A 27,629-nucleotide genomic window follows, 5' to 3' on the forward strand; every position below is an offset into this window, starting at 1 on the left:
TCTGCGGATTAGTTGTCCTCAGTGTGCCAAGACAGCAGAGTTCACCGACGCTGCCGGAGCGCAGACGCGAGGCAAGCCAGGCTGCATGTTGATTCAGGGTCTGGCGAGGCTGGCAGGCTCAATCAGGAGTTGTTTTCTTTTCACTTTTGGAATAAGAAAAAGGAAATGAAGAGAGGGGGGGGGAAAAGAAGTAAAATGCAACACAGGAATCGATGTAATACCCTCCAGAAATATTTGAAGGTCATCTGCCTTAAAAAAGGGACAGCATTGTTTCAGATGGCTTGGGAGCCAATTCATTAAAAACAATGAGGAGCAAATTAGCAAAGAAAACTGGAGGGAGGAAGAGTCTGGGTTTTACCCAACAGTTCCAGACACAGATGTGCTTCCTGCACAGGTCTGCGTGCCGGGGCACAGGCAGCTCATCCTCCAAGAGATGTGGGACTGACTCCCACCCTCATATGTCAAATGGATTTTTTTTGAGCATTATTTCTACCTGCGAGGGGAACAGTTATTGCTTTTAAGATTTAGCTGGCTTTTTATCCCTAAGGAAAGACTCAGGGCTGGTTCACCTTCCCATAGCACCTATTCTAGAGAGAGCATTCTGTGCAAGCTCTGTGTAAGCAATACTCACAGACACGCTGCTGGTTTTGCCATCTGTAATAATTTGTGATGCTTTCTTTTGCTTTCTCGTGCTATCAAACAGGCGAGTCTCGGCGGGTGCGTTCGCATGATAGTAACAGGTGCTGCCCCTGCCTCTCCGACTGTCCTGGGCTTCCTCCGCGCGGCCCTCGGATGTCAGGTGGGCTCGTGCGGCTGTTTGGAGGTGTTCGTTTACTGTTAGCTTGGGAAACCACTGCATTTAAGGAAGGAGATGGGTTAGGACCTCAGAACTGCATTAGGAGATGAGTTAGGACCTCAGAACTGCATTAGGAGATGGGTTAGGACCTCAGAACTGCATTAGGAGATGGGTTAGGACCTCAGAACTGCATTAGGAGATAGGTTAGGACCTCAGAACTGCATTAGAACAGCTTTACCAGCATCAACCTGATCCCCGGAGCTCTGCTCCCACAGCCATGGGGCTGGAGTGGGACTGACGGGTGGCCCTGGGAAGTGAGCAGCAGGCGAAGGTTGCTTCTGCTGTGGGCAGCTGCCAAAAAAAAAAAAAGCATAGACTCATTGCCCAGAGAAGCTGTGGCTGCCCCATCCCTGGCAGTGTTCAAGGCCAGGTTGGATGAGGCTTTGGGCAACCTGGTGTAGTGGAGGGTGTCCCTGCCCATGGCAGGGGGGTTGGAACTGGATGATGTTTGAGGTCCCTTCCAACCCAAACCATTCTGTGAGTCTGTGATTCTATGATTCATCCCACCCATCTCTCAGCACTTAATTGAGTGTGTGCAATTAAATGTGCTTGTGCATGTGCTAGGAACTTAGTTAACACTGGAGAAAGAGAATCTTCAGATGGCAATTTAACCCACTTAAGATGTCCACTGCGTTATTTCTCTTTGTCTAGGAAGGCCAGGGCAACTAAAAGGCTTCATTAGAGCCTAAAATTAGGCAAAAAGAAAAATTAAAAGATGTATTCTCAAAATGTCCCACAAAAATATCCTTTTTCCCCACTAATAAATTCCTCTCATAGATTAACATACTTCTTGACTCCAAAGCTAAGTGCTGAACTCATCTGCTCATTATTTTCAGCTCTACAGAACCATGGTAATTCATAATTATGTAAATGAGATTTTGTATTCAGTAAGAGAATACAGCCTGGAGAAGAGAAGGCTCCGGGGTGATCTTATTGCAGCCTTCCAGTACCTAAAGGGGCTACAGGAAAGCTGGAGAGGGGCTTTTTACAAGGGTGTGTAGTGATAGGACAAGGGGTGATGGATTTAAATTGAAAGAGGGGAGATTTAGATTAGATCTAAGGAAGAAATTTTTCACTCTCAGGGTGGTGAGGCACTGGCACAGGTTGCCCAGAGAAGTTGTGGCTGCCCCATCCCTGGAAGTGTTCAAGGCCAGGCTGGATGAGGCTTTGGGCAACCTGGTGTAGTGGAGGGTGTCCCTGCCCATGGCAGGGGGGTTGGAACTGGGTGATCTTTAGGTCCCTTCCAACCCAAACCGTTCTGTGATTCTATAAGAGCTGGGGAGAGTGCCCCGTGTTGAACATGTGCCCGCGCAGCGCAGCGGGCAGGATGAGCTGGCGGCGCTGGGCGACAGAAGGCAACACGTAGAATTTTGTTCTGTCACAGTGAAATCACCTTTGCTGTTCTCAAGTTACCCGTTTCTTTGTCAGGTTTATGAAGGTTACGGCCAAACAGAATGCACAGCTGGATGCACCTTTACGACTCCAGGTGACTGGACATCAGGTAACAATTTTCTTCCACTGTTTCCAGAAAGAAAAGAAGCACACATTTCTTCAGAAAATTCTGTACTGGAACATCACAGGGTGTTATTCAACATTTGCCACCGTGTGAATAATCTTCAGCAAACGTAATGTTCTTGAAAGTATCACTAGTCCAGAATAAATACAGAGGGATCAGACGTCGGGCACGTTTGCCTGGGAAGGTTTGGAATTGTCCCTTGAGCTGTTATTTGCAATGCTCTCAGCTCTGCACTCCCAGCAGAGTAAATTCACCTCTCTAGAGCACTGGAGGTGAATTTAAAATAATGTTTGTCAGAATTAAATGCTGGAACAAAGAAAATGGTGCAAAACATTACATAAAGAAATTTTTTCTGCACACAGACAGAGCTCCTTCAAGAACATCCACTGTACCAACAACTATGCAAGCAACTAATAATGAAATGCTAATTATTGTTTATAGGAGAGATGACAAGTGACTTGATAACTTTGATTTCCAGGTCATGTAGGAGCCCCTTTGCCCTGTAACTTAATCAGATTGAAGGATGTGGAAGAGCTGAATTATTTTGCTTCCAAAGGAGAAGGAGAGGTAGCAACTCACATTTTATGTCAAATTCTCACTAGTTAACACTGTACTAAGTAGTTATGTAGTTATAGAAGCATTTTACCTTTGTAAGGTGCATGGTTGCTTATGTGTTACATACTACATTCAGGAAAGGAAACTGTCAATTCAGCAGCAGAACAGCAAAGCATTAATTAAAAAGGGGCTGTGGCAGTACTACCAGCCAATGCCATGCCTGATTACTTTAAAAGCTAAGACTGAATTAATTAGCTCTGCTAAAAAGAGCTGAATTACTGTGATTTCTACATTGCTGATACGTCTGTATTGCACAGAAATTAAACTTGTTGAAATAACTTTTTTGAACTGCAAGCTGAAGGCAAACCAACTTCAAACAAAACAGTTTTGCATTCCCTACTTCATACTTCCATCAGTTTGAAAAAAAAAATCCATAGTGATTTTATAACAGAATATATTTTAGTTTCATGGAGCACAGTTGTTAAGTCAACCTTTAAAATGTTTCCATTTTAGTGGATTACTATTTAGCTTGTTAGCATTTACAGCAGAATCATAAAATGATTTATCAGCAACCCTGATAAAGCAGTATTTTTTTCTTAGCAGAAAGAACTATTTATCCTGACTGTTTTGCAGATCTGTGTGAAAGGACCAAATGTTTTCAAAGGTTATCTGAAAGATGAAGAGAAGACCACTGAAGCACTGGACCAGGAGGGCTGGCTTCACACTGGAGACATTGGCAAATGGTTACCTGTGCGTACTCAGCAGATGCTTAGCTCTTATGTCAATTGTATTATCCCATGTAAATTTTCAAATACTAAACAAATTTCCAAGCAGATCTATCTTTACAAAGGATTAAGTTTATATTTTGCAGAATAAGCTCCATATGGCAGTGAAGCATTTTCTGGTAAAGGGCTCTGTTAAAAGCAGACTGCTTACTGAGTCTCTATGGTTAAATAACTTCTCTGGGAATTCTCATTTGTTCTCCTAACAGAACGGGACTCTTAAAATCATTGATCGGAAAAAGCACATATTTAAACTTGCTCAGGGAGAATATATCGCACCCGAGAAGATAGAGAATATCTACATCCGCAGTGACCCCGTTGCCCAGATCTACGTCCACGGAGACAGCCTGCAGGTAAAAACTAAGTTTTCAGAAAATATTACTTCATTTTTTGTAAATAGAAGACCGAGAGCTGGGCACGAATGAGGGGAAGGTGTGAGTGGATCACGCCACGTTTTTGCCCCGATGTCTCCCTGCCGTTCGGGAGCTGCCAGCCACGCAGGAGCTGAGCTGCTGCTGTGACCCTAAGTGGTCTGGAGGATGTTGTGGCCAAAGATCAAGCCATTAAATTTGCTCCAGTGTCACCCTTTGGGTCTCTAACACTCTCCTTTGCCACGCTGCCAGCGGTAAGCCAGACAAAAGCAAAGCCTCCGCCGGTCCACGACCACTGCCTGCCCATTTTGACCAAACTTGGCCCGTTTATTCACATATTTATACAAATGTGCAGCTTCTGAAACTGTTGTGATTCATCCCTCTGCATTCATTGGTCACAACCACGAGGCTTCCCTTGGCATCGGAGTTTGCGTGATATGAGCTGTGTTCAGCTCTGACTTCTGCCTGTGAAGAATTCAAGCAATTTAATTAACGTCCAAGCAGAACACAAACCCAACTGAAGGTGTTAAAATTGCTGGTAAACGCAGGAACAGTCACAGAGAACCATTTCATCCGAGGAGAAGGCACAGACACGAAAATATGCTTCACTATGACACGTTAGCAAATTATTGACATCACTAAACGAGAAGTGATAAACGTGTAGCAAATTCAACCAGCTTCTGTGCTCGCTTCAACGTAGGGCCTTAAATGTTGTTCAGCTTTTGCCTGCAGCTGTCCTTCTCCCTCACCTACAGGCCTTTCTGGTGGGAATTGTGGTGCCTGATTCCGAAGTTATGCCAGGCTGGGCAAAGAAAAGAGGGTTTGATGGAACATACGCAGAACTCTGTAAAAATAAGGTTTGTCTTTCTGTCTGTCTGCAGCACAGACGTTTCTTCACTATAGCTCACCCTAGTTACAGTAGGTGTCTATTATTAATGATCTCAGCGGCAGGAATTATTTATTCCCTGACAATTAAGCAGGGTTGACCTGGGTGCAGTGATGTGTGCTGACTGATGGGACAGAGCTCTGTGAGATCCTGCATGGGGGGGACCAAGGGTGTCTTGCAGAGAACAACCATAGGGCAGTAGGAGAAGTTGTGCTTCTTTAGAGTCTGCAGTGAGGATTCCAACCTTATTTACACACGCTTTAATACTGAGTAACTGAGTTGCATCACATCAGGGAACACTGATGCCACTGGGTCATCCCACCAGCCTCTGTGGGAAATAATTCACACAGAATCCCAGAATGTCAGGGATTGGAAGGAACCTCAAAGGATCATCTAGTTCAACCCCCCTGCTGGAGCAGGGCCACCTAGATCAGATCGCACAAGAATTCTGCATCTAAGTCTGGCAAATGGTTGAGGGATTGCAAATTTAAGCATCTGTGCCATATATGTTTGAAAATAAAACCTTACGTTTCCCACTAACATCACTGTACTTCGTTTAATGTTTGTGCATGTCTTTAATAGAATATTTGCTAATTACCCATTAACAATCAATAAGGCACTTAACCTTTACTCAGAAACCTGTTTTCTTGATGAACAACAACATTAACTGCATGTCAGGTCGACTCAGATCATTTCATGAGGAATTTCTGTGCTTTTTCCCAGGAACTGCAGCAGGCGATAATGGAAGACATGGTGCGGTTAGGTAAGGAGAGCGGACTTCATTCCTTTGAGCAGGTAAAATGAAACAATTAATACTTTATTCAGAGCGGTCAGACGGGCAATTTGTCCCTTTGTATTGAATGGGGATTTGTCAGCATTTCATCTGTTGCTGCATATCCTTGTTGCAGCTGCACGCAAGGCTTCCTGAGAGCTTTATTCCTGGCAAAGTGCATTTGTTCCTTTGCCAAGTATATGCGCCGTGATTCTGCTCCTGCTTGGAATTCGAATTAAATTTAGTGAAAATTTTGGGTGCAGAGTTAAAAATCTAATCCAAGGACATGGATAATCTCCAGTCTGACAACCAGGGCTCAAGATAAATATCTGGTGGACTGATTCTTCTGCCACTGAAAGCACTGTTAAGAAATTGGGTCACTAATTACCGTTCTTATAACTGACCCAGGAAATGCTGCTGGTTTATTTATTTTCAGCCCGTGCACTAATTCTTTTCTGGTGTTTGTGTAAATATTTCTGCAACAGAGCTCCAAACACTTCAGAAGGAGAGATCTGAAATCAGCCACGGAATACAAAACATTAAAAGCAGAGTCAAAAAAAAAAAATCCACCACATTTTAAAATGTCTAAATGCTTATTTCTGTTAAAATAATGAACATCTTAATCATTATATATAATTAGATAGGGCCTTTTTTCTTTTGCTTTGGTTGTTTCTGGGTGGTAATTCTAATGAGTAATTCACCATATCTGAATGCAGCAGATGCACCGTTAAAGATAAACTTGTTATTCTTTGTTTCTCAGTTACACATGTGAATGAAATGGTCATAAAAAGAAATTAATTTAAAAAATAAATCCAATATAAAGCATGCTTTGCAATGCATATAATTGTCTGTGGTAATAAGTCTGGTTTGCTCCTGCCATAGCCTTCACAGTATGAAATATCCTCAAGTAATCTATTCCACCAGCAGTTTGCAAGTAATAAAGTTGCAACAATTAATAATTAATTGATAATTAAATAATAAAATAATAAATTTGTTAATAAAAATAATTAATGATGAATCTTTGCCATCTTTCTCAAAATTAAGGAGGAATGTTTCACATTTCAGAACTAAAGGGCTTTAAAATTCACATCTCTGTTGCAATAAGTCCTCTTAAAACCCAAACTTTGAGCCAGGTATTACAGCTAAAGCCCTTGTGGGAGGGGACCCCCTTTAGGTGGAAGAGCCACTCGTTATCATCTCTGTGTCTGCAGTGCCACAGGCCGGAGATGGCACCTCTGCCTTGGAGATGACAACTCTGACCAGCAGCTGCCAGGGCGCAGGCTCTGAAAGCTGGCACAAGCATCAATAGCACAAACACTGACTTTGTGAAGGATGTCACTGGGGAGGAACTGGGCCACGATGCTTACAGGGGAAAAACGAATCACAGATCTAATGGGAATTTAAAAATTGATTCTCAGTTTGTATTCCTGCAACTCTCAGTCTAACAAAATGCAAACCAGTCTGGTTTGGGGAATCGCGACAGCAGCAGATGGCTGGGAAATTTTGTCTTAAATCGGTGGACTGTGACCAGTCACGCAGCAGTTTTCTGCTTTCTCCCACACCAGCACTCCCACAAACGCACTGGAAGGCAAAGCTGGCTCCCATCTGTGCTGCCAGGCGCCCTGCTGTGCTCGGAGACACCACCGCTAACGAGGGCAGCCTTGTGAAATCCTGTTTGCCTAGGATGAATGATGTGATATCACTTTCATTAGCTAGTAAAAAATCATCAATTTTCTTTAAAGACGATCATCGTGTACGCTCTTTGTGCCTGCAAAGCGTCATGATAATTTTGCAAGACCGAATTATTGCAGTTTACTTTCTTCTGCAGTTTGGTTAAGATGATGTTTGTCAGCATGTCTCCCTGCCCTCCCTCCCTCCCTAACTCCCTTCCCCTCTCTTCCAGTCCTTCAACCATGTCAGCCTCCACAGTTCCAGTATCACATATGGTGATACTGTCCCTTGCGCTCTGCCTCGCTGTGTTTTGGCCTTGGTTTCATGTGGAAAAGAGGTTTATGTGCTCATTCTCTTGGATTGCTCCCTTCTGCGCTGGCTGTCGGGTCAGCGCGGACACGGGGAAACAAGCCGGAGCGCAGGGACCGTTGAGGGGTGGTGGAGGGATTTAGTGTCACCTTGGAAAACTTGGGCAGGTGAGGAAGATCCTGGGGACCCAGTGGAAGGGTCCCCTGGGCTCCAGGCACAGCCAGAGGTAACCACAGCAAGGCTGGTGGTGTAAGAAGTTACGCTTATCGAGTGCGATGCCTGTATTTTTTGCTATAAATATATCCCTTTTTTGGTTTTGCTATAAATATATCCCTTTTTTGTTTTAGGTCAAAGCTATTTACATTCACTCTGATATGTTCTCAGTACAAAACGGTTTGTTGACACCAACGTTAAAGGCTAAGAGACCAGAACTAAGAGATTACTTCAAAAAACAAATAGAAGAGCTATATTCAAGCATCTCCATCTGAAATCACGGGAAGACTCTTCTGAATAATGGACTTTGTAGCAATAGTAGAATAATACTCAAAAGTACAGAGCCAGAATGACACAGCCGAAATGGATAAGCATCTGAATCTTACATTTGAGCCTTTCATTGCTCTAGGGTTTCACCACTAACCATAATTTTCCTTCTTTTTTCCATCAAGTCTGATAGGATTTATTTTTTACCTTATGTATACAGTACTACTAAAGAATTAATGCTAGATTGCCACAAAATACACAGAAATTTCAATCTATGACCAAGTAAATTAAGGAGACGTACCTAATTAATAACTACAAACACTCCTAATTAAAATAAGGAAAAGTTCAGGTATGTCTGTCGATATTTGATTGTATATAACCTAACACATTAGAAACTAAAATTGTGGATAATTCAATAATGTGGTCTACCTCAAACAACCAGTGATGGATGGTGAAAGTCTATTTTTCCCGATCTGGAACTTCAAGCTGGATGTTGGTTTATATATCAAGTGATAGTTTTTTCTATTTTCCAGGACATCAATGACATTGATTTGATTTAATCATTAATGACCTAACTAACAACCAGAATAGAAATAGGAATGAATCTCTCGCTATTTGTACTTAATAGACCTGTTAGTATATTCCACCTAACGGATGAATATTACCTTGAAACGATGAGAACAGGGTAGGAAGCGATAGGACAGAATTCCCTCGATTCCCTTTTCATCTGAACTCGACACATGGCACACCGATTTCGCGTTGGGGCCACCCTCAGCACAGCACACACGTGGACATCCGAACCACTCATCCTGAGAAGGTTGTGAAAGCATGGCTGGCTCTGTGGCAGCTTTCCGTGGGAGTTCACGTTAACCCATACGCTCCCGGTCCCTAATTTATTACTTTACATGCTGCTAATACTGCGTAGTCCAGTCGGACTAACTCCCTTTCAGAAACAGCGCTAAAGAAACGGAGCACAAGGTTATAAGCTGCGATTCTGAATGGGGCTTAGCAAAACAAAGTGGTTTGGGAGGAAGGTCAGCCTGAGAACGTGGCAGTGGAGGGCATCCTTCAGCTGGCCGTGGGAGAGGAAGAAATATTGCTCCAAAAAGCCCACAGGGATGGGCGAAAGGCTGCGTTAGCCATCGCTGTTGTAAGGTGTCACGGTACGGTGAAACATCGGACGTGGCTGCAGAAAGGATGCTACGGAAACATCTCGACGTTCAGACGTCTGGAAGCCTCAGTTCCCGCTGTCATCACTTCCAGTGGCAGCTCTGGACCGAACAGCAAGGAGGCTGGATGAAACCTTAGAGCTCACAGCCAGCTGCAGCCACCGGAAAGGGGACAAGTCCCATGTGGAACAGGAACAGGCTCTAGAGCTCTCTCCTGATACAAAGCACGGTACAAAACAATGAGAAAACTGTAACGTCGAGTCGCTTGAATACTTGGACTCTCAGTGGCTTCCTTCTGCTAAACAGGGTCCTAAAAATGTATGTGTTTTTTAATAGCTGCTGTTTGTTGCACCAGTGCATACTAGCATGGAGCTGCGCCTGCTAGATCTTCTTTGCTCGGACAGTGAAAGCACACTTATTTTCTCTCTTAAACTGGAATCCACTGTAGACTTTTGAAGCTAAAAGTTTGAATTTTTAATCTAAATGATCTCTTCTTTTCCCTCTGAAATCCCACCGCATGCTTCAAAATGAAATAAATGAATGAGTTAGTGTTACACGAAGACTGATTTATTGCAGTAATTTCAGACCAAAATGATACAACGGAAACACAATCACTCACATAAAGAACATAGCGATTTGATTTATCAAACGTGGAAGGATTTGTCTGAATCCCATTTTGCGCCTGATTCCTCATTGGATTCCAGTGCAATGACTCGCATCATTCCAAAGCAAACAAGAAATACCGCTGCTGTGATCTGATGGTGGTGTACATTCATCTTTCACCAATGTACGCAGCAAGAGCATCCCTGGGGAACCGGCGTCTGCCACATCTACAGAGGACAGCGATTCCTGTATCAAATCTGGCTCTTCAGGTCAAGTCACGAAGGATTTTTATCTCTGCGGAGTCTAGTTCATCTCCTTTTTGGATCAGCCAAGAGACAGTCATTACATTCGCATGCTTCAGAGCAATGAAGAATTAGATTCAGTACAATTTCCTGTCTGTCTTAATGCGATATGCTTTTAAAATAAAACCCCCTAAACTAGTCATCTAAAGAAGTACAGAAAAGCTGTTTTCCACTGACCTTTTTCTATCATATGAATTTAATTTACTTTTCTGCTAAGATGGTTTCAGTTTACCAGACTTTTCAAGACAACTAAACTCTGACTTTGTATAAGTATAGAAGATCCCAGTATGAGTTTATTTACGGCTTAGATGGCTGTTATTTTTACATATATATTCCTGAATAATATATCTGTATTCTTCTTTTGGTATTTGATGCAAAATGTCAGGTGCACTGGAGCCAAAGATATGAACACCAAAAGAACAAGAAAGAAAAAATGCAGACTTGGCCACAATAAGATGATGCAAAATTTGGAAGAAATTGTGTTGTCACACGAAAAGTGTGAATACTTTCAGAACTTGTGAAAAGCTGTATAAATAAACTAAAAGCTCTCTTTAATGCTTCTTTGTGTCAGCAGATTTTCCTCTGCAGGTCACTCTCCCTTGCCATAATCGTAATGATGTTGTAAGAGATTAAAACTTGAACACATGCGTAACGCATAAGCCGCGCACAAACGTGCTTCTTTTCAAATTCCAGGAATGTTTATTTTGCCTTGAGCTTTCTTACACTGAAATACTTCTTGTGACCATCAAGGAAAAATCCCCAGGGCTGGCCAATAACCACGAGGGGTTTTTAGAATATTAATTTCTAATATTCACCTTATTGACAGAGTTGAGGCTCGAGTGCCATCGTGTAAGTGGCAATGCAAGTCACTCTTGACATCGTGGCCTCGAGCAGCCCGGAGAGAGGAGTGGGTTTGCACCCTCTCCTCCGAAGCTTACGCTGCAGTCGTGTGCCACGGCGTTCTCCGACGTTTTAAATACGGGAGGTTCTCCCTGGGCCTGGTGCTGCACCTGTGAAATCACTGGAAGACTGTCTCCAGTGCTCGTTCATAAAAACCAGAATAAAATGTATGTCCCAGGAAGAGAATAGTGCTCAGTTATATATTTTGTATGTTCTTTCCTCATGTTGCACAGAGAAAATACCGTTCTGCCGCAGAAATGGTCAAAGACACCCACAAATGTGAGCAGAAACCATATCAGAGAGTCTTAACCCCGGGTTGGCAGGAAACACGCAGCGTTATTCTGTCCTGAAAGGCACATTTGCAGGTGAAAATGGTTGACACGCATCAGGTGAGAGAGAGATGGTGAGTTGTTTATCAAGAAAAGTACTATTTTGCAATCTGTCATCACTGTTAGTAAACATATCCTAGCATCAGTAAAGTCCAGTGTCATTTTGGCCATGAATATGGAATTCTTGCATATAACAGAAAATAATCTGATTTAATCTTCTGGAATGAAACAAATTAACTATAGATTATTTTTTATTATTATTTTCCATGTGTTAAAAGCACAAACTGGCCATCTATATGTAAATAAACTGCTACAAGATGAATGTAAACTGGGAAAGAATATACTATTTTTGCATGGTAACAGGTTACTTAAAGACCTCTTGATGCCTTACAGAAAATTTGGAAAAGCATTTTATTTAGAGGCAATTCTATCCACGTACTTTTTGTATCTTTAGCTCACTTTGGGTTTGTCTGTGGGGAAAAAAAAAAAAGACATCGGAATTAGATCTTTGTTTCTTCTCAGAATTAACATTCTTCAGTACTTTGCACATTGAATGGTTTCTACATCATCTTTACTTCTGTTAAATGATGAAGCTGAGGCTGTTGTTTTTTGGAGGAGAAATGTGGATGCTTGTAGTCTGGGAGGGAAACAGTTTTAGATCCCTGGAATTGTTCCAAAATAAAATGTTTTCTGAGGCATCTAGATCCCCTTCGCTTCATGTCAGCTCTTTGTTATGTATTTCAGCAAAGTACAAGCAGCGAACAAATGAGGCATTTTCCTAAGTGTTTCCTATTTTATTTTCAACTGAAAGTGAAGGGGTTAAAAGATAACATACATTTCTGTTAAAAAAAAAAAAAACACAACTGTAATTAAAGATTTTTCAGTTTTGGTATATTAGCATGTATATCAAAAAATCATCGGTGGAAACTTTTGTAAAGAATTGAATTGTCACATTTCTCGAAACCGCTCATAAGATTTTCTCGTGGACTGACAGACAATAAAAGCTCTTTTATAAAATCTGCCCTTACTCCGGTACTCTGTCCTCGCAATCGGTGTGAACTCGTTCAGAATGCGTGCCTATACTAAATGTGTTATAAAAAAATAATATACGTAAAATAAAAGAACGACCAAAGGAATATCGGAACCTGAGATTCATTTTAAGCAACCTTCTACGAAAAAAAAATTGTTGCGAAGTTCTCTGAAGATGCAGCAGTCTTTCTGTAATGGTTTCACTATTTTTTATTTCAAATCAATAATCATATAACCAAATGTATATGCTTGTTTAATATGAATTGACAATTGGGAATGCATAGTATTTTTTCAGACTATGTGTCTAAACCAATAAAGTTTCAAAGCATTCAGTCTCTATTCCAGTTTCTGTGGGGCACTTGCATCTCTCCCTTCACTTGGAAACCCCATAATGCTGAGGGATTATCTCCAACTCTTCATGTTAACGACGCAATGAGATTCCTCTGCTTTATAAATTTATGCTGAAACATTGGGTACGATCAATAAAAACTATATAACGTGCGATTTCGATGGGGAGATTTTACAAGGGCGTGTAGTGACAGGACACAGGGCAATGGCTTTAAACCGAAAGAGGGGAGATTTAGATTGGATATAAGGAAGAAGTTCTTCCCTCTGAGGGTGGTGATGCACTGGACCAGTTTGCCCAGAGAAGCTGTGTCTGCCCCATCCCTGGCAGTGTTCAAGGCCAGGCTGGATGAGGCTTTGAGCAACCTGGTGTAGTGAAGGGTGTCCCTGCCCGTGGCAGGGGGGTTGGAACTGGATGATCCTTGAGGTCCCTTCCAACCCAAACCGTTCCGCGATTCTATGTGATGCAACATTATAAACCAAAATCTACCAGCGTATTTATTAGCCAAAACCACTGGACGGGACCAGCAGCATCGAGCCCACCCCCCGCAAAGCCCAGCGGCAGCGAACACGGCCCGGAGCGGCCACCATCATTCACGGGGGATGATTCCCCGACATTTCGCACCGGAATCCCGTGACCGGTGTGCAGATTGGGGGGACGACCCCTCCATGCCCCCTCCATGCCCCCGCCCCACCAGCCCCGCGGCGCTCCGCCCGCCGCCGCCGCGCATGCGCGCTGCGGGCGCGCTCCGCGCCGGCGCCGGGGCGGCGGTTGGCGCCGGTGAAGGGCGGCCGGTCCCCGGGCGCCCGTCCCGGTCCGTCGGGGGCTGCGGAGGGAGCGCGGCCCGGCATGGAGCGGTGCGGCTGGCAGAGCGCTTCCCGGGGCAGGAAGGCTCCGCGGAAGAAGCGCCGCTCGTCGCCGCTGCCGGGCGCGGGCGGCGGGCGGGCCGGCGCGTCCCAGCCGTGCCGGCGGCGCCTCTTCGGGAGCGCGGACCCCCGCGGGCCGGAGCTCGGCAGTAAGCGCCGTTCCTGCCGCCGCTGCGGGCCGTCTCCGGGCGGCGCGGGGCCGAGTCGCGCCGGCGGGGACGCGGCGGGGCCGGGGGGCGAGCGCTGCGGGGGGAGAAGTCGCTCCTGTGTTGTGCTTTATCCAATATTTGTGTTTTTATGGCGGTTTGAGGAGCGGGCCGGGATGTCGGTCGGGTTAATCATCCTCCGGGAAGGTTTTTAGCAGTGATCCGCGAAAGGATGCGCGGCTTTGGTACCCGCCCCGCCCCCCGCAGACGGGTCGCACTGGGCTGCGCTCCGCTGTGTCCAGCTGGGCTCCTGCGGGATTGGGAAGAGGTTCGTTGTTGCCCAGGTCGCCTACGATGAGGAGAAAGGAGGCAGCTGCTTTGGAAGCAGGACTTTGCTCTGTTGCTGCAGTTAGTTTGCAATAAAAGTGGTTTTATGTATCCGAAATTTGCTGGTTCCGAAGTAATTGTGTCATCGTGGCCTTTGGGATTATATACAGTGAGGACCAGTTTATGTAGAAATTATTTTGATACTCCTAATAAACTCCATTTAAAACTGATTTAGACTCAGACTACTTTAAACTTAGGTAAAGGATGCTTCAAGGTGGTTTTTTTTCCCCCCTTTTTAATCAATAGGTTTCTAAAACACCTGTCGTATTTCTTGAAGCCTGCTATTTTTTTGGTCCTGTTGATAGACTGTTAAAGGCTTGGATAAAAAAAAAATAAGCAAATTCAGGCTTTACGATGTTTGTGATAATAGGGCCAAAAACTGTTATGGGCATGGAAGAGGGGGAACAGCTAAAAGTGCCCTATTAGAACTAATGATCAAAATTCTAATATTAAAACTAAAATTACTAAACTAAATACTTGTTCTTCCCCAGGACTGAAGGGCAAGTCCAGCGTGAAAATGCTCCCAAAAATTAAAGAAAACCTTGAAGTCACCAAAGCAAGCCATTCATCCCACCAGAGGTCTGTTAGAACTTGCTGAAATACACTGTTATTAACACTAGCCATAATTAATATTGTTTTGCCTGCATGAGATGTCTCTTGGAGATGCGCAGTCTGAATGATCTGATGTTTGTCAGGCTGTTTGTTGGCATCTGGTGAAGATATTTTGTAGGTTTTGTCACCTTCCTCTGTAACAGTGTAGCTCTGTGTATTGAGCTTAGCTCTGTTCTTCAACTGCAGCAATCAAGTGGATGTCAAAGAAGCAACAAACTTGGAAAAAAATGAAGAGAAGATGGAAGAAAGCACTGTACCACTGAAGGTGAGAATGCAGTCTTGCTCTTTATCTACCGGTAGTTTATGGAGGATAGATCAAAGAAATGTGACATTAGAAAATTTTCAAGTAGAATTTCTTGTGAGTTACGTGTGTGTGCGCACACACGCACCTTTTTCAGACTGAACTTGGTCCTGTGTCTTGGTGACGTTTTCCTGGGTCTTTAGCCAAAATAAAAGCTGCTAGAGCTATTGGTAGCATGGGAAAACATCAATACTAATTATCCTTAACAAGGAAAGGCCGTAGCAATTGTGTAGTGTGGAAAAGATCTCATTAGAGTGTGATTTCAGAGAATTACTTGCCTCTAGTTCAGGCACAGACCTCTGCCAAGTCACTGTTGCACTGTTCCTCCTGTTAGTACAACTGGAACAAAGTGTCTTCAGATGACTGAGCAGAAGTGTTACAGTACAGTTAGTACTGCAGTGGCAAGAAAAGAGTTCATCAGGTGTTGGAAGTGAAATCCACTACAGCAGAGGGCTCAAGTGGGCAGTATGAATTGGGCCTCTTAACAAAAAAAAAAAAAAAATAAATCAGAAGACAGGGAAATTAATTACTCCACTGCTGTCTTGTGAACTTCAGTTGATGTCAGTATGTCTTCGCTGGAAGTCTCATCCAGAAAAGATTGTAGGAGCAAATGACTGGAGTATTTATTATGAGTTTTAGAACTGTAAGTCAGATTGCAGATTTGTCAATGATGCATGAAAACCCTGGTACAAATTACACTGTGAACAGCAAGTTTAAGTGGTGAAGTACCAGACGGTAAGTTTCTGAGCATCTGCTAATGTAGGAATACATTTAATTGCATTTCTTCGTCAGCATCCTGTTTTCTCAGGTTGTTTGTATCTATTGTTTAATTTTAGGAATCCCTGATAATCAATTTTGAAAGTAAAGACAGTTTGAAAAATGCTGAAGTGACGTCAAGTGAGTATAATGGCAATACATTATATTATTAAATGTGTCGTTATATCTGTATAAAACTAAAGGTAAAATTAATTATATTATTTTAGTTATATTTCTATATAAGTACTGGTGTGCTGTTCTTGTACTGGTTCTGACTGCATGATATTAGAAAGTAAAGGTTTTGAGACCACTGGCTGGACTTCTGCCTCTTATGCACCTGAATTGACTGTAGGCAGCACAAACAGGATAGGAGACCTACAAGACCTGAGATGGTCTTGAGCCCAGCCTGTTGAAAACCACACAATCTTTGTTTTATCATTGACAGAACTGGTTGGTCACAGGAATTCTTCCATTTACTCAAACCTGCATTTTTAAAAGCTTATGCCTAAATAATTCTTGCCTTCTGAAAAGGAAGAATTGCCTTATCAGAGGCTAAATTCTTTCAAGTATTTCTAGTGAGCCTTGAGCAAGGAGGGTGTCTGGTAGTATAAGTTGGGCTTCAGGATGCCCTTTGTTTATTTGTTTCTTTAACTATATTATTAATCAGTATAAGATACTGACTTGACAGTATTTAGCTCATCCCAGGAGTGAAACTTAGATAAGGAAATCCTGATGGCTTGTACAAGACAATAAGATTTTTTTTTTTTGTCTCTTTCTCTAGGTACAGGAATGACTCTTCCCACAGGTGTTTCAACCTTTCTCCTAGAGTGTTTAGATGTTGATTCAACTGCAGATTATAACACAGGTGCTAGTGACAGCCTGAACAGTTGCCCATCCCCTGAAACATTCAGAGATGATGCTTCAGGTGAGACTTCTGTTCTTTTGAGCTTTATTTGATGTAGAAAATGTGGGCGGACTACTTATAATAGAAGGACTAGTGGCCTCTCTTGGCGTGACTCATTGGGTCAGGTCTTTGCTATAAGCCAACCTGTGCTTAACATGGAATCTACGTATTCTGGCCCTCCAGTCCAGTTTGCATCAGGTCCTGGTGTAATTTGAATCATACTGTAAACTTGAAAGTGGGCACAAGCTGTTTATTGGAGATGACCAACAAATCTGCTTTGAGTCCAATTCTTCCCAAACTTTTCTGCAGCTGTTTGAGCCAAAACAATGCTTTCATTTGGCTTTAAAGTTCCTGCCTTGCAGACGTGATTGCTTTCAGTTTGGTCACAAATTTAATCACTCAATGAATTTCAGCATAAGCAGCTTGCACTTGTATCTCTTATGTCCAGAAAGAAGTAATTTTTACGCCGAGGACTCTGGCAAATACAAGAACTCTACTCTCCTGGACTCCAGCAAAGCAGTGACCATAGATAAGATACCACACATCTCAAATCTTTCAGCAATATTAGGTAATTCTATTCTACAATACTCTAAGAATATGTATGTAAACAAATTTCACTCTAGTGCAGGGAACCTGTATAAAATATCTAATGATCATTTCATTTGAGGTGTGTCTGCATAATGCAGAACAGCTCCTTGTTAGTGGTCTGTGTTTGTGTTTGCTTCTAATATTTTGCTTTATAGTTTAGTGTGCACTAAAACATTGTCTATTCTGCTTAGCTTGTTCTTTTAAAGTTTAGCTTTTATGTTTTTTTTTAGAACCTGTACTGGAGGATTTTCAAGACCAATACACTAGAAGGTAATCTTTGGCATATCTAAATGTTCAGGTTATTCTCTTTTGAATGATATTTAAAAGAGAGGGCAGTATGAATAAGCCTCTGATCCTGCAAACACTTCTGTGTTTCTGTTCTGTTGAGTTTCAGCTACCTGTGTCCTCACTAACTTTGAAACTGGTGCATTAGGTCAGGTAAGAGTTTGCCTTCCAGGCTTCTGTTTTGGCCTTGCAGCTGTAGGGAAATGGATGTAAGAAAACTCAGCGAAGGATTTTTATGGAAGGGGAAGGTGCCGTTTATTTACAAAATCCCCAAATAAATTGGTTTTTTATCCAGTTGCACTTACTGTGACAGATTTCAGTCAGTCGCAGGCAGCGAGATGTATGTGCCCAGGTGGTCTGGCCAGGACTACCTGTGCAGAACAGAGTACGAGGGGCACCTGTTGTCAAGTCCTTGTTAAGTCTCCGGAGTTCTGTGCTTGCCCAGGACAAAATTAGGTTTTGGGCAGATCTTTTACGTTCTTTAGAAATGATCAGGCATTATAGGGGGCAGTTCTTTGCTCCAAAATCTTGCTGACTTCAGCCTTTGCAAACCTTGGGCCGAGCTGCTTCCCATTGCCAGTGTTTTCTTGTTTGGAATACATGTGTGCCAGGAAGCGGAGTGGTGAATGTGCCATGCTGCAACCCTCTTGCCACCCTGCTGTTGTCAGGATGACAGGTTCTCTGTTGACAAGACATCTGTGCTGTGGTTTTATCACAATGAAGGATCTTCTATACTTGACCTTGTCACAGTGGTGCCTTTAGGTCCTGACGTAAAAATCTGAGTAACATGAGTGTTTTTGTAGGAACTGAATCCTTCCTTTCAACCACTGTGCTGCTGGTTCCAGGCTTACATGCAGACGTTTTCATTCATAACTCATTTATACCAATTTTACTGTTACAGATCTCTACACAATTCAGTCTGAATTTTCTTGTGAACTTAATTTTTCCCTGCGTTTTCCTTAAATATGTTCTATCCTAGTATGCTTCAGTGCTGAGTACTCTACTGAATGTCTTCTATAGGTCTTAAATTGCAAGTATCTTCAGAATAAGCTTTGTGACTTGATGATAAACTATCAAATAACTGTGAAGTGTGATGAAGTAACTCAGTAACAATATTTTTAAAAATAAGCTTTATCCATTTTCACTCAGTCCGCATTTTCCCATGGTTTCCTTATACGTTGTTGTTGTTGTTTTGGGTTTTTTTTTGAACATTAACATTCATTCAGAATAGTTGTTCACTTTTTTTCCTCCTCTCCTAGAAAGAGACCATCAAATTACAATGACAATTTTTCAGCATTAACTGTTTCAACTACTCTGGCAGGTAAAATATGACCTGAAGCAGTTCTACTATCTGTGAGACAACAGACTTTTCTACCCAAACTGAAATGATAGCAGAATATCAGAACTAGGCTTCCACTGGGTCATTTGTCCCCCTGGCACAGGCTAAGCTCAATTGTGTCTAGAAGGGAAAACGTGAACTGAAAAGCTTTGCTGTAAATAAGGCTTGGTTCCAATTAATGTGTCAGGAGAAGAAGAAAAAACCCCAAGACCCCAAACCCTGCATTTTTGCATTTAATCACCTGTGATGCTCAAGGAAAATTGGCATTTCTTATTTAACTTATCCAGGAACAGAACTGTTTGTATCATGCTCCTTGCTTGAACTTACTTCGTAGCAGTTTCATAAATACTGTTAGGAATCCCTCATGTAACTACAGTTCTGAACTGTGACTGGTGCAACTGGGTTGTGGCCCAGGTCCCACATAATTTTGCCTTACTTAATTTGGACTGTCGTAGCAGCAGAAGTTGCCACTGGCAAAGACTGCTGTGATTATGCAGTTCCTCTGCTCCCCCAGCCTGTGTGTCTAGCAGTAAATAGCCAGGTGAATGTAAGGTTAATAAGCAACCTTGTTTCCTCAGGGAAAGGGGAGAGGAGTAAAGCAGCTCTGTTGGTGGGGAGAGGGAGATGAGGATTATATTGAAGGGAGGAAGTGTGTTTACATGGGTGGCTTTAGAATAGATCTCTTTGGAAACCGTCCTGTGAGACGTGGGTTGGAGAGTAGCTGTGGTCTTTGTCTCAAAGTTAATTAATTTGTTGGAAATTTATCACAGGAAAAAAAGTCTGTAAAATTACAGCTGCAAGAGAGAGAACTCCAGAAGTAAAAACTGGTATGCGCTGTTCTTCACCGTTAGGACCGGAAAGAAAGGTGAAAGATCCTTAATAAATCAGCCAGGTTATAACATAGATGACTTGCTCCTTCCTTGTAGAGGTGGAATACCCCACCTAGAAGTGTAGTGGTTCCCTGGAAAGGGGTGCAAGACATAGCTTGCCTCTGCCTCTGGATAGCAGCAGTGGTCATGGGTGCTCCCTAAACTCACTGTTTTTCAGACCGACTGTGTCAGTGGTACTGAATCAGTTGTGTAGAGCTCAAGTGTGGCAGGGGGATTCTATTTGTTAGGGCTTACCAGACTGTAGAGTTCCACTTTATAACACAAAACGTAATTGTTTCACCCTTTAGCCTGACAGTCAAACTGCTAAACGCAAAAGGCTGAAGTGTAAGAAAAAAGAAAAAGATTCTAATACATTAGAAGAAGATACATTGTCATTTGGTCAGCTTGATGCTCCAGGAAACGCTTCTGCCACATCAGTGGGGTTGGCAGCAGAAGTCCTGCCATCCAAAAAGACAGATGCTGTGGTGGTAAGTATTCCCATTGTGCCCTGCTGATCAGCAAAGGCATAAAATTAAAGTGAAAGTTTTGAATCATGAGAAAAGTTAAAATTAAATCTGAGAAGTGATAGGAAGTGGTTTATCCCCTGGATGTGAAGAGGACTCAAAATGTCTGTATTCTGTGATGCAGTAAACTGATTCTTTATCTTAATTTTGGAGAGCGTAAGACCAAAAAAAAGTGAATGTCCGGAATTCAGTAGTTCAATAACTATTAGTAATTCTAAATGAAGTTGTTACAAATAGTATTGTGTATTAGGGGAATACTGTAGGACTAATAATAAACAGCAAAGAATTGGAAACTAATCCTGAATTTTTCTCTTTTTTTTGTTCAGCAAATGAGTTCCACCATGCTGAGCATGGAGGAAGATAAAGCCCTAAAAAATCTTGGTTGCGCTCAGCCTGCAGAGCTGGATGTAAGTGTCTATCCTGATAATTTTTTTAGTGATTAAAATCAAACAAATTATTTTTCATAGCACAGTCTGATTCTGGCTATTCTTATGCTATAATACAAATTGCACAACAAACTCATGTTAAATTCAATCAGCTGGACAGTTAAACTGCAACAAAAACCTTAGGCATCTGTTGTGTGTTTTTACAGCATCTTCTAATGTAAAAGCAGCACCTAGTAGCCTTACTTGCACTACCCCTTTGGTACAAACAAACTTGGTATTTGAATGCCAGTTTGAATTCTTTGTCAGTAAAGGTAGTATAGCACTACTGCTTCTCTGCAGGAATAGAAGTGACATCTGTCACTTTCCTTCCATAACTCCCAACTGAATCAGGAAAAGAAAATTTTTTAGAAAAAGGGAAACTGTTACAATAGAAAGACTGCTTAATTTTGCACCAGGTTTTTTGGCAGGAAAACATATTGGCCTTTCCTAGTGTTGCTGCAGGGATACTTGAGGTTGTGGATATTAGATTAGCAAATAGAGAACATCAAGGTCTTGTCGGAGGCTGAAGACAGGAATCACTGGAGTCCTAAATCATATTTTTGAAGCAATAGAACATCTTTTGTGTGAGCCAACAAATGTTGGCCAGTTTGAATTGTCTGTTATTTAATTGGGCAGTTATTGCTGTATGTTTTGTATTTTGGCGGAGCTGTAGCTTAGCTTGTCACCAGTGTGCAAAGCCTCACCTGGGGAAGACCTATTCCTGAATACCACAGGTCCATATGTAAATTCAGAAGAAATTGTTCCTGCATCTCTGAGCTCAGAAAAAGAAATTATTCCTCAAAGTCCAGAAGAAAAGAATATTTTTAAGGTTCTAATTTTATTGCACTCCTTAAATCCAGTTTTGGCATGCTATGATGTAATATACTATGCATTTAAGCCTTACAGTATTACTAACAGCTGAGGAGAATGTTGAAGCTTTGGAGCTTTCTATTACCCCTTCCAATAGCATATTAAGTGTACACACTTAGTAGTCTTAAATGTTTTCTAATGACATCCCTTAATTTCCCTAGCAGAAAGCTAGAATAATATTTCTTCAGTGGAAATAGTTGTGTGAATGAAATGTCATTAATCTTTTCAGCCTCTGTGCGGCAGACAAGAAATCTGCTCCATTGTTAGAACTTCACCACGCCAGAAGCCTCCCAGGCTTCCCCAAATTCCAGTTAACACGAAAGCGTTCCGCCTTCCCGAAGGAGTGCCTGAAGGTAACAGAACATGGAACTGGTTCGCTGCGCAGATGGTAACTGGCTGTTTGAGTGTTTAAAGGTTGTTTGTTCGTGAGGGTTTTTTTAAGTCTGAATATTTGGAAAAATCACAAGGCTAAATTAAAGACGTGGAAGACTTAAGATTTCTGACTTACCGGTGTTCCCATGGAACAGTACCTCACTAACAAACTACTCTAACGCTTTGTCCTCCAAGGATTTTTAGCAGAGGAATTAGTACAATCGAGCCATTCCCTAGGCTAGATCATTATGGCCAGAAGGTGCTACTAGGTAGCTCTGGAAATACCTGCACCTCTTCAGGTTCCTCCTAAACACAACTTGGAGCTTCACTGCTGGTATGGACACTCCCTAGAAAAGATACCAGCTTGTTTAGTAAATTATTATCCTGTGCCTTATTTCTAGGGTGAGTATGTTGGAATTCAGCTTTCAGCCATTGATGTGTTTTATGTCTCGCTCAGCTAAACTCAGCTCTTCAGCATCCAGTATTTTTCCCCCTGAAAGCGATTCAAGTGATGGGGTGTGTTTCTCTTTACAGATTATTAGTTTCTCTCTAAAGGTTTCTCTTCTTCTCTCCTGAGACCCTTAAGAGGGGAAGCTCTCTTCTTCACTTCCTAGATTTTTGTTAAACAAAAATGAGAACTGTGTATAAAATAAGTGATCACTACCATAGAGGTAAGATCCCCTCCCTTTCCCATCTCTCTTGAAGTTTCTCGGTGTGCCACTGGATGGCACATGTCTTCCTAAGTTTAGAGTTGTTCTTTACAGTGTCTGCAATCAGCAAGTGGTGGTGTCAGAACAAAAGTTTGGGTTTGTTACTGCTTTTCTAGAGGAGCCCGAGAATCTGGAATTAGACTGCCTAAAGGTGGTGGTGGTGTTTTTCATGCTGGATGTTGTCATCTCTTCTCAAGGAGTCTTTCAGATGATGCTCTCTTTCATTAGGAACGTACATACACTCAAAAATACTGTTCTCTTCTCACTGACAGTTGACCTACAAGATTCAGGTTCCTCCAAACATATGATACCACAGATATCTGTTGAACATCTAAACAGCTTGTCAGATCAATGAGCTTTCTCTTACACTTGAGAATGTGCCTCTTTACTGACAGTATTTAACTTACCACTTTTTTCCCCAGATACTATTACGAGTACCAAAAATTGGATCTACTGTAAACACAGATGAGATTTCTGGGTTTCAGCAGGAGTCAACAGAAGAAGTAACTGTCTTGTACTGTGCAGGGAGGTGAAACAAAACTACTAACCAGTAATAATGGCCGTATTTTTTTGGCATATACATTGTTTGAAATTTAGTATAATGCTTTACAGTAAGCTTGTAAATACTTTACTCAGGTACTTAATATTAAATTATTTTGTACAAGCAACTAGATCTTATTCTGGGCATTGTTCTGTAAGGACTCCATAAAGATTATTTTTTGGTTTCTTTAGGTTTTAAAAAGATGTGATTCAAGAACAGCAGACCAGACTGTATTAATGGAATTATTTTTGACTCTTGCTCTGCCAAGACTCTTAGATTTCTCTAAGAGCATTAGCCTGTAAAGATGGGACCTCTGCTTGAGTTAAGAAGTGTTAACAGTGTTTGTAAAGGTAACTGTGTGTCCTGGAAATGGGTATGCAAAGCATTCATGCACTCTCAGTGACTCAGAAGTCAATAGTATGCTACCATTAAACTCTCTGAATGCTTAGGCCTGCAGAACTTTGGAGGTACAGAACTCTGTTCTGCTGTAAATTGATTTCTAAACATGACTATAGATCTTCACCCTACTATCACTGCAAGCGAGCTTTTTGTGATTAGCGATATCACCATTCTAGGCACATCCACTGCCCAACCGCTGTCACCTCAGAGTCCTTCCCATTTCATTTCAGTTGTTTTGTCATGTCACCTATCTCAGTCAATGTTTCTTCTACTGGCTTCAGACTTGCGCAGAGGAAATAGGTGCCTTACATGAGTAGAAGGGTGGAAAAAACCTTTTATAGCTGAACTATCTCAAGAGCTGGATATTGGCATTTTGGATTTTCAGGTTATTGCTCACACTACGTGGCACATGGGTTAGATTCCCAGTGCTTCCAGTTCAGCTTGTGGATTGTTAATCCATAAACGTCGTTCTTCAGCAGTGTGCTGAATGCCACCGAAAACACTGACAAGAGCACAGTTTTTCTCCACTTGAATTCACTGCAGGCTGAAGTAGTTTGGATCCCTACAATGTTCTCACTACAACACCCCTTACTCAGACTCTTTTGTAGACAAAAAGGAAGTTTTTCAATGTTTTAAAATTACAGTATGGCTTTCCAAACCTCTTGAAGTCTGAGTTTGTTTCTCAGTATTATCACCCAGAATGTTCATGCCCTGGAAAGTAGTTCTGTGTTTCCAGAAAGAGCATGTCAAAAAGACATAAAATCCACAACTTTAATTAGTTTGGCTACCTTTGGAAATACCTGTGGAAGTTCAGACCCTGAGCCTTTTCTCATTGCTCTGGGGTAGAAGGAAGTGCAAATAAATGCTGCTAGATTAGTCTATGAACAAGTTTTGTATACACATACTGTATGGCTCAAGGTTAAAAATTATGCCATTAAGTTATTTTTCTTTTAAGCATTAGAATGAGTTCTGCCAATAACTCCTTGGAGTCCTCTTGGGTATGCTTCTAATTATCAATATCCTTGTTCTTGCAAATACTGAGCCACTGGTAGTTACGCAAGAATCTAGAGCCCCCAGGAGATAGAGGTGACCTCTGATGTAGTTTTAAGCAAAATTGAAAGTTATATATCTAGTAAGTTGTGATTATGATGATTGTTCAAGTAAAGGATGGTCCAGAAGAAAAGGGGTGTTCATCGTAAGAGTATTCTAGGAGCCCTTGGAAAAAGCACTTGCTTTGCCCCAAACCGTTTTGTAGTTTCTATGCAAGAAACAGGCTCATACTGACAGACTAATTGGAGAGTACAAGAGAAGAAAATATGGTGCATAACTGTGGAGTTGGCTGGAGCAGCCTGAAAATTGCCAAGTTTTGTTTTTCTGGATGTGATGAGGCTACACAGGAGGACAGAAATATCATGAACCACGATCTTCTCTTGTCCTTCCCTTCAGTTACGAAAGCGCTGCTTCTTATTTTCATCTTTTGTCTGACTGTTGGAGAAAGTATAATTAATTACCAGGCTAGTTCTGTGCCCCAGGGAAGGAAATTTTATTCATTTTGAGGCCGCAACAATATCTCCTCTTGTTCTGCTTTTCTCAAAGGGAAGGCGTTTTCCCATGTTTTGGTTTTAAACTGAGGAATGACTACATAACATCTCATTCAAAGTGGAAACTGGCTCTTCCATATTAGTGGATGAAGGTTATGGGTCACTGCCAGTTAATGAGTAGTACAGAAGAGCTCGTTTGTGCAGTGATTCAGGAGCGAAATCTGTTCAGTGTCAGTAGGGCTGCCCCGTCACGTCTTAGACACGATGAAGTCTTAATGGCTTGAATGGAATCGCTTCCAGTGAGTCAGCCCGTGCAAGAACCGTGATAACGCCTTTATCACTGGGAGTTGCGTGTTGCAGATGCATGTTTAGTAAATGTATTGTACATAAATCTGTAAGAGGGTTTTCATTAACACTGTCGAGTTGTTTTTGTTATCTGCAGTGTACTTTTAGGAGACTTTGACTTAAAGTGCTCAGAGACGATGAAGGACACTTGCTTCTTGCGCCGCAGTGCTATAGGGGTACGTGCACTTGCTGTTGAAGGGTAAAGGCCTTAGGTGCACGTGGTTCTGCTTTGATTCATAATCTCCAAATGCAGAAGGGGCAGGTCTGGGGCCCAGGGCAGTGCGTGCTGAATGGACACACTGGTTGAAATTCACGTTCCTTGTGTAGGTACGAAGATTTGCCTACAGGGAGGTTTTCACAGGAAATTGGACGATTGCACTCGCATTTATCCCTTTTTTCTCTCACTGTCTATCCTCCACTCCCTCGATTTAAGGTATGTCAATCAAGCCTATTAGAATCACTTGCTGTTAATTTAGGAGTTTTGGAACAGGTTCATACGTAAAGGGACTGTATTAGCTTGATTTGTAACGCCCTTGAGATTCACTAGATCTCCATCGCTATAAATTGTGAAACTACTGAAAGCCGAGTGCTATATCCTGGCCAAAATTCTGTTGTTTCGTAGTGTTCTCTGAGGACTTCTTGTATTTGAGACTGTATTAACATGCTCATCTTGAAGCTAAGAGGCTTTCTCATGGTGAAAGGATGTAAAGACCCATCAGCTGTAAATCTGTGGCAGGCAGGTGTTCTGTGTGGAAGGTACAAGGGGAAAAGATGCACCTGAACATGAATTCCTGTTTCCTATTAGAATTATCTTTGACTTCTAGTAGATGAAAAAGTTTCTACAGATGGCTGATTGATTGAGGAATTGTTATATAGATGTTATGCATGCCTAAATACGCCTTTTAAAAATAAGCTGCTTAATTTAATCTTGCATCATACACTGTTTTAGTTTAATTCCATTTTCTAGGGAAAGCAGATGAGTCAGTCCTGTCAGTTCTTAATTAAACGTGTAGTAGTGTTGTATCGGAACAGTGAGGCATCAAAGGAGACTGTTAACTGCAACCAATGTTCCAATTTCATTTGAGCGTTTACCAATAAAGAGTTTTGCAAAAATGCACAAATCTTTTCGATTTTATAAAATCTGTCACACTTTTTTTTTTGCTGTTCTGTTCTGGATCTGGATTCACCTGCCACGTATTACGTGCAGATGGATGTTCTATTTGTTGCGAGGGCTTCCTCTGCGTGCAGACACACGTGGACCACCTTCCCTGCAGGCTTGGAATCGAGCACATTGAGCCGTGCTGTTTCTGTTCCTGCTGCGGGAGGATCACTTCGTGTACCCGGGAGGAAGAAAGGGGGCAGGGGCCGGATATTCGAGGTTGGGGCTAAAAGCCACCTGTCCCTGCTGCATCCCTGCACGAGAAATCCCTAAAATTCTTCCCAACGAGAAGAATTGCATACCTAGATCTTGACCTCTTTTTTTCCTTTTTTTTTTTTGGTGCTTGTCTTTAACTTCCCTCTGAAGAAGCAAAACAAAAGGGCGGGGTGGTGCCACCCCCCCTCGCTGCCCAGCCCCTAAGGGAAACACCGTGGTCCCGACATAGACCCGCGGCGGAGCGGGCGCATCCACCCGCTCCCGGCTGCGGAGGGCGAGCGGGGCTGGAGGGGACCCCCCCCCCTTCCCCGCCGCGGCCGGCGCTTCCCTCCCCGCGTCCCAGCCGCCGCCGCCGCTCGGCGCTTCCCCGGCTGGGGGCCGCGGGGCTCCGGGGGCGGCCCCGCCGCGGCCGCTTCCCCCCCCCGCCCCCGCCGTGGGGCCGCCGCCAGTCAGCGCGGCGCCCCGCCCGCCGGCCCGCCCCTGCCGCCCCGCCGAGTGACTAATGTCCGTCATATGACTGTGACACCGAATGGAGTCGGGCGGGCGGAACTAGCCGCGGCGCGGGGACGGCGCTGCGCGGAGCCCAGCGCCTCGGCGG

The 27,629-nt window shown here is 42.7% G+C and overlaps 2 protein-coding genes across 4 annotated transcripts in view; both read left to right on the forward strand.

Moving 5' to 3' along the window:
* The window catches only part of ACSL6 (acyl-CoA synthetase long chain family member 6), a 46,023-nt gene extending 35,506 nt beyond the window's left edge, over positions 1–10,517 (forward strand). For both annotated transcript variants that reach the window (XM_086621507.1, XM_086621506.1), the window contains exons 14-21: positions 704–799; positions 2,285–2,357; positions 2,851–2,939; positions 3,561–3,677; positions 3,919–4,062; positions 4,836–4,937; positions 5,690–5,761; positions 8,066–10,517. In XM_086621507.1, the coding sequence (XP_086477633.1) occupies positions 704–799; positions 2,285–2,357; positions 2,851–2,939; positions 3,561–3,677; positions 3,919–4,062; positions 4,836–4,937; positions 5,690–5,761; positions 8,066–8,206 (834 nt within the window). In that variant the 3' untranslated portion in view covers positions 8,207–10,517. The remainder of the gene's footprint in view (positions 1–703; positions 800–2,284; positions 2,358–2,850; positions 2,940–3,560; positions 3,678–3,918; positions 4,063–4,835; positions 4,938–5,689; positions 5,762–8,065) is intronic.
* A 3,184-nt stretch (positions 10,518–13,701) lies between these two features.
* On the forward strand, positions 13,702–23,299 carry MEIKIN (meiotic kinetochore factor). 2 transcript variants are annotated; one of them, XM_086621736.1, is made up of 13 exons: positions 13,726–13,891; positions 14,767–14,858; positions 15,036–15,152; positions 16,025–16,085; positions 16,726–16,869; positions 17,297–17,416; positions 17,667–17,706; positions 18,981–19,042; positions 19,831–19,925; positions 20,238–20,417; positions 20,780–20,860; positions 21,978–22,101; positions 23,253–23,299. In XM_086621736.1, exons 1-13 carry the CDS (start codon positions 13,726–13,728, stop codon positions 23,297–23,299), a joined length of 1,329 nt encoding a protein of 442 aa, XP_086477862.1. The 2 variants fall into 2 exon arrangements, with proteins under 2 accessions (XP_086477863.1, XP_086477862.1); XM_086621737.1 differs by lacking the exon at positions 20,780–20,860 and having other exon boundaries at positions 13,702–13,891; positions 14,767–14,854; positions 15,074–15,152; positions 16,726–16,880; positions 17,320–17,416.
* Positions 23,300–27,629: the final 4,330 nt, after the last annotated feature.

The sequence above is a fragment of the Tauraco erythrolophus genome, chromosome 16, assembly GCF_009769465.1.
Source record: "Tauraco erythrolophus isolate bTauEry1 chromosome 16, bTauEry1.pri, whole genome shotgun sequence".
NCBI lineage: Eukaryota > Metazoa > Chordata > Aves > Musophagiformes > Musophagidae > Tauraco > Tauraco erythrolophus.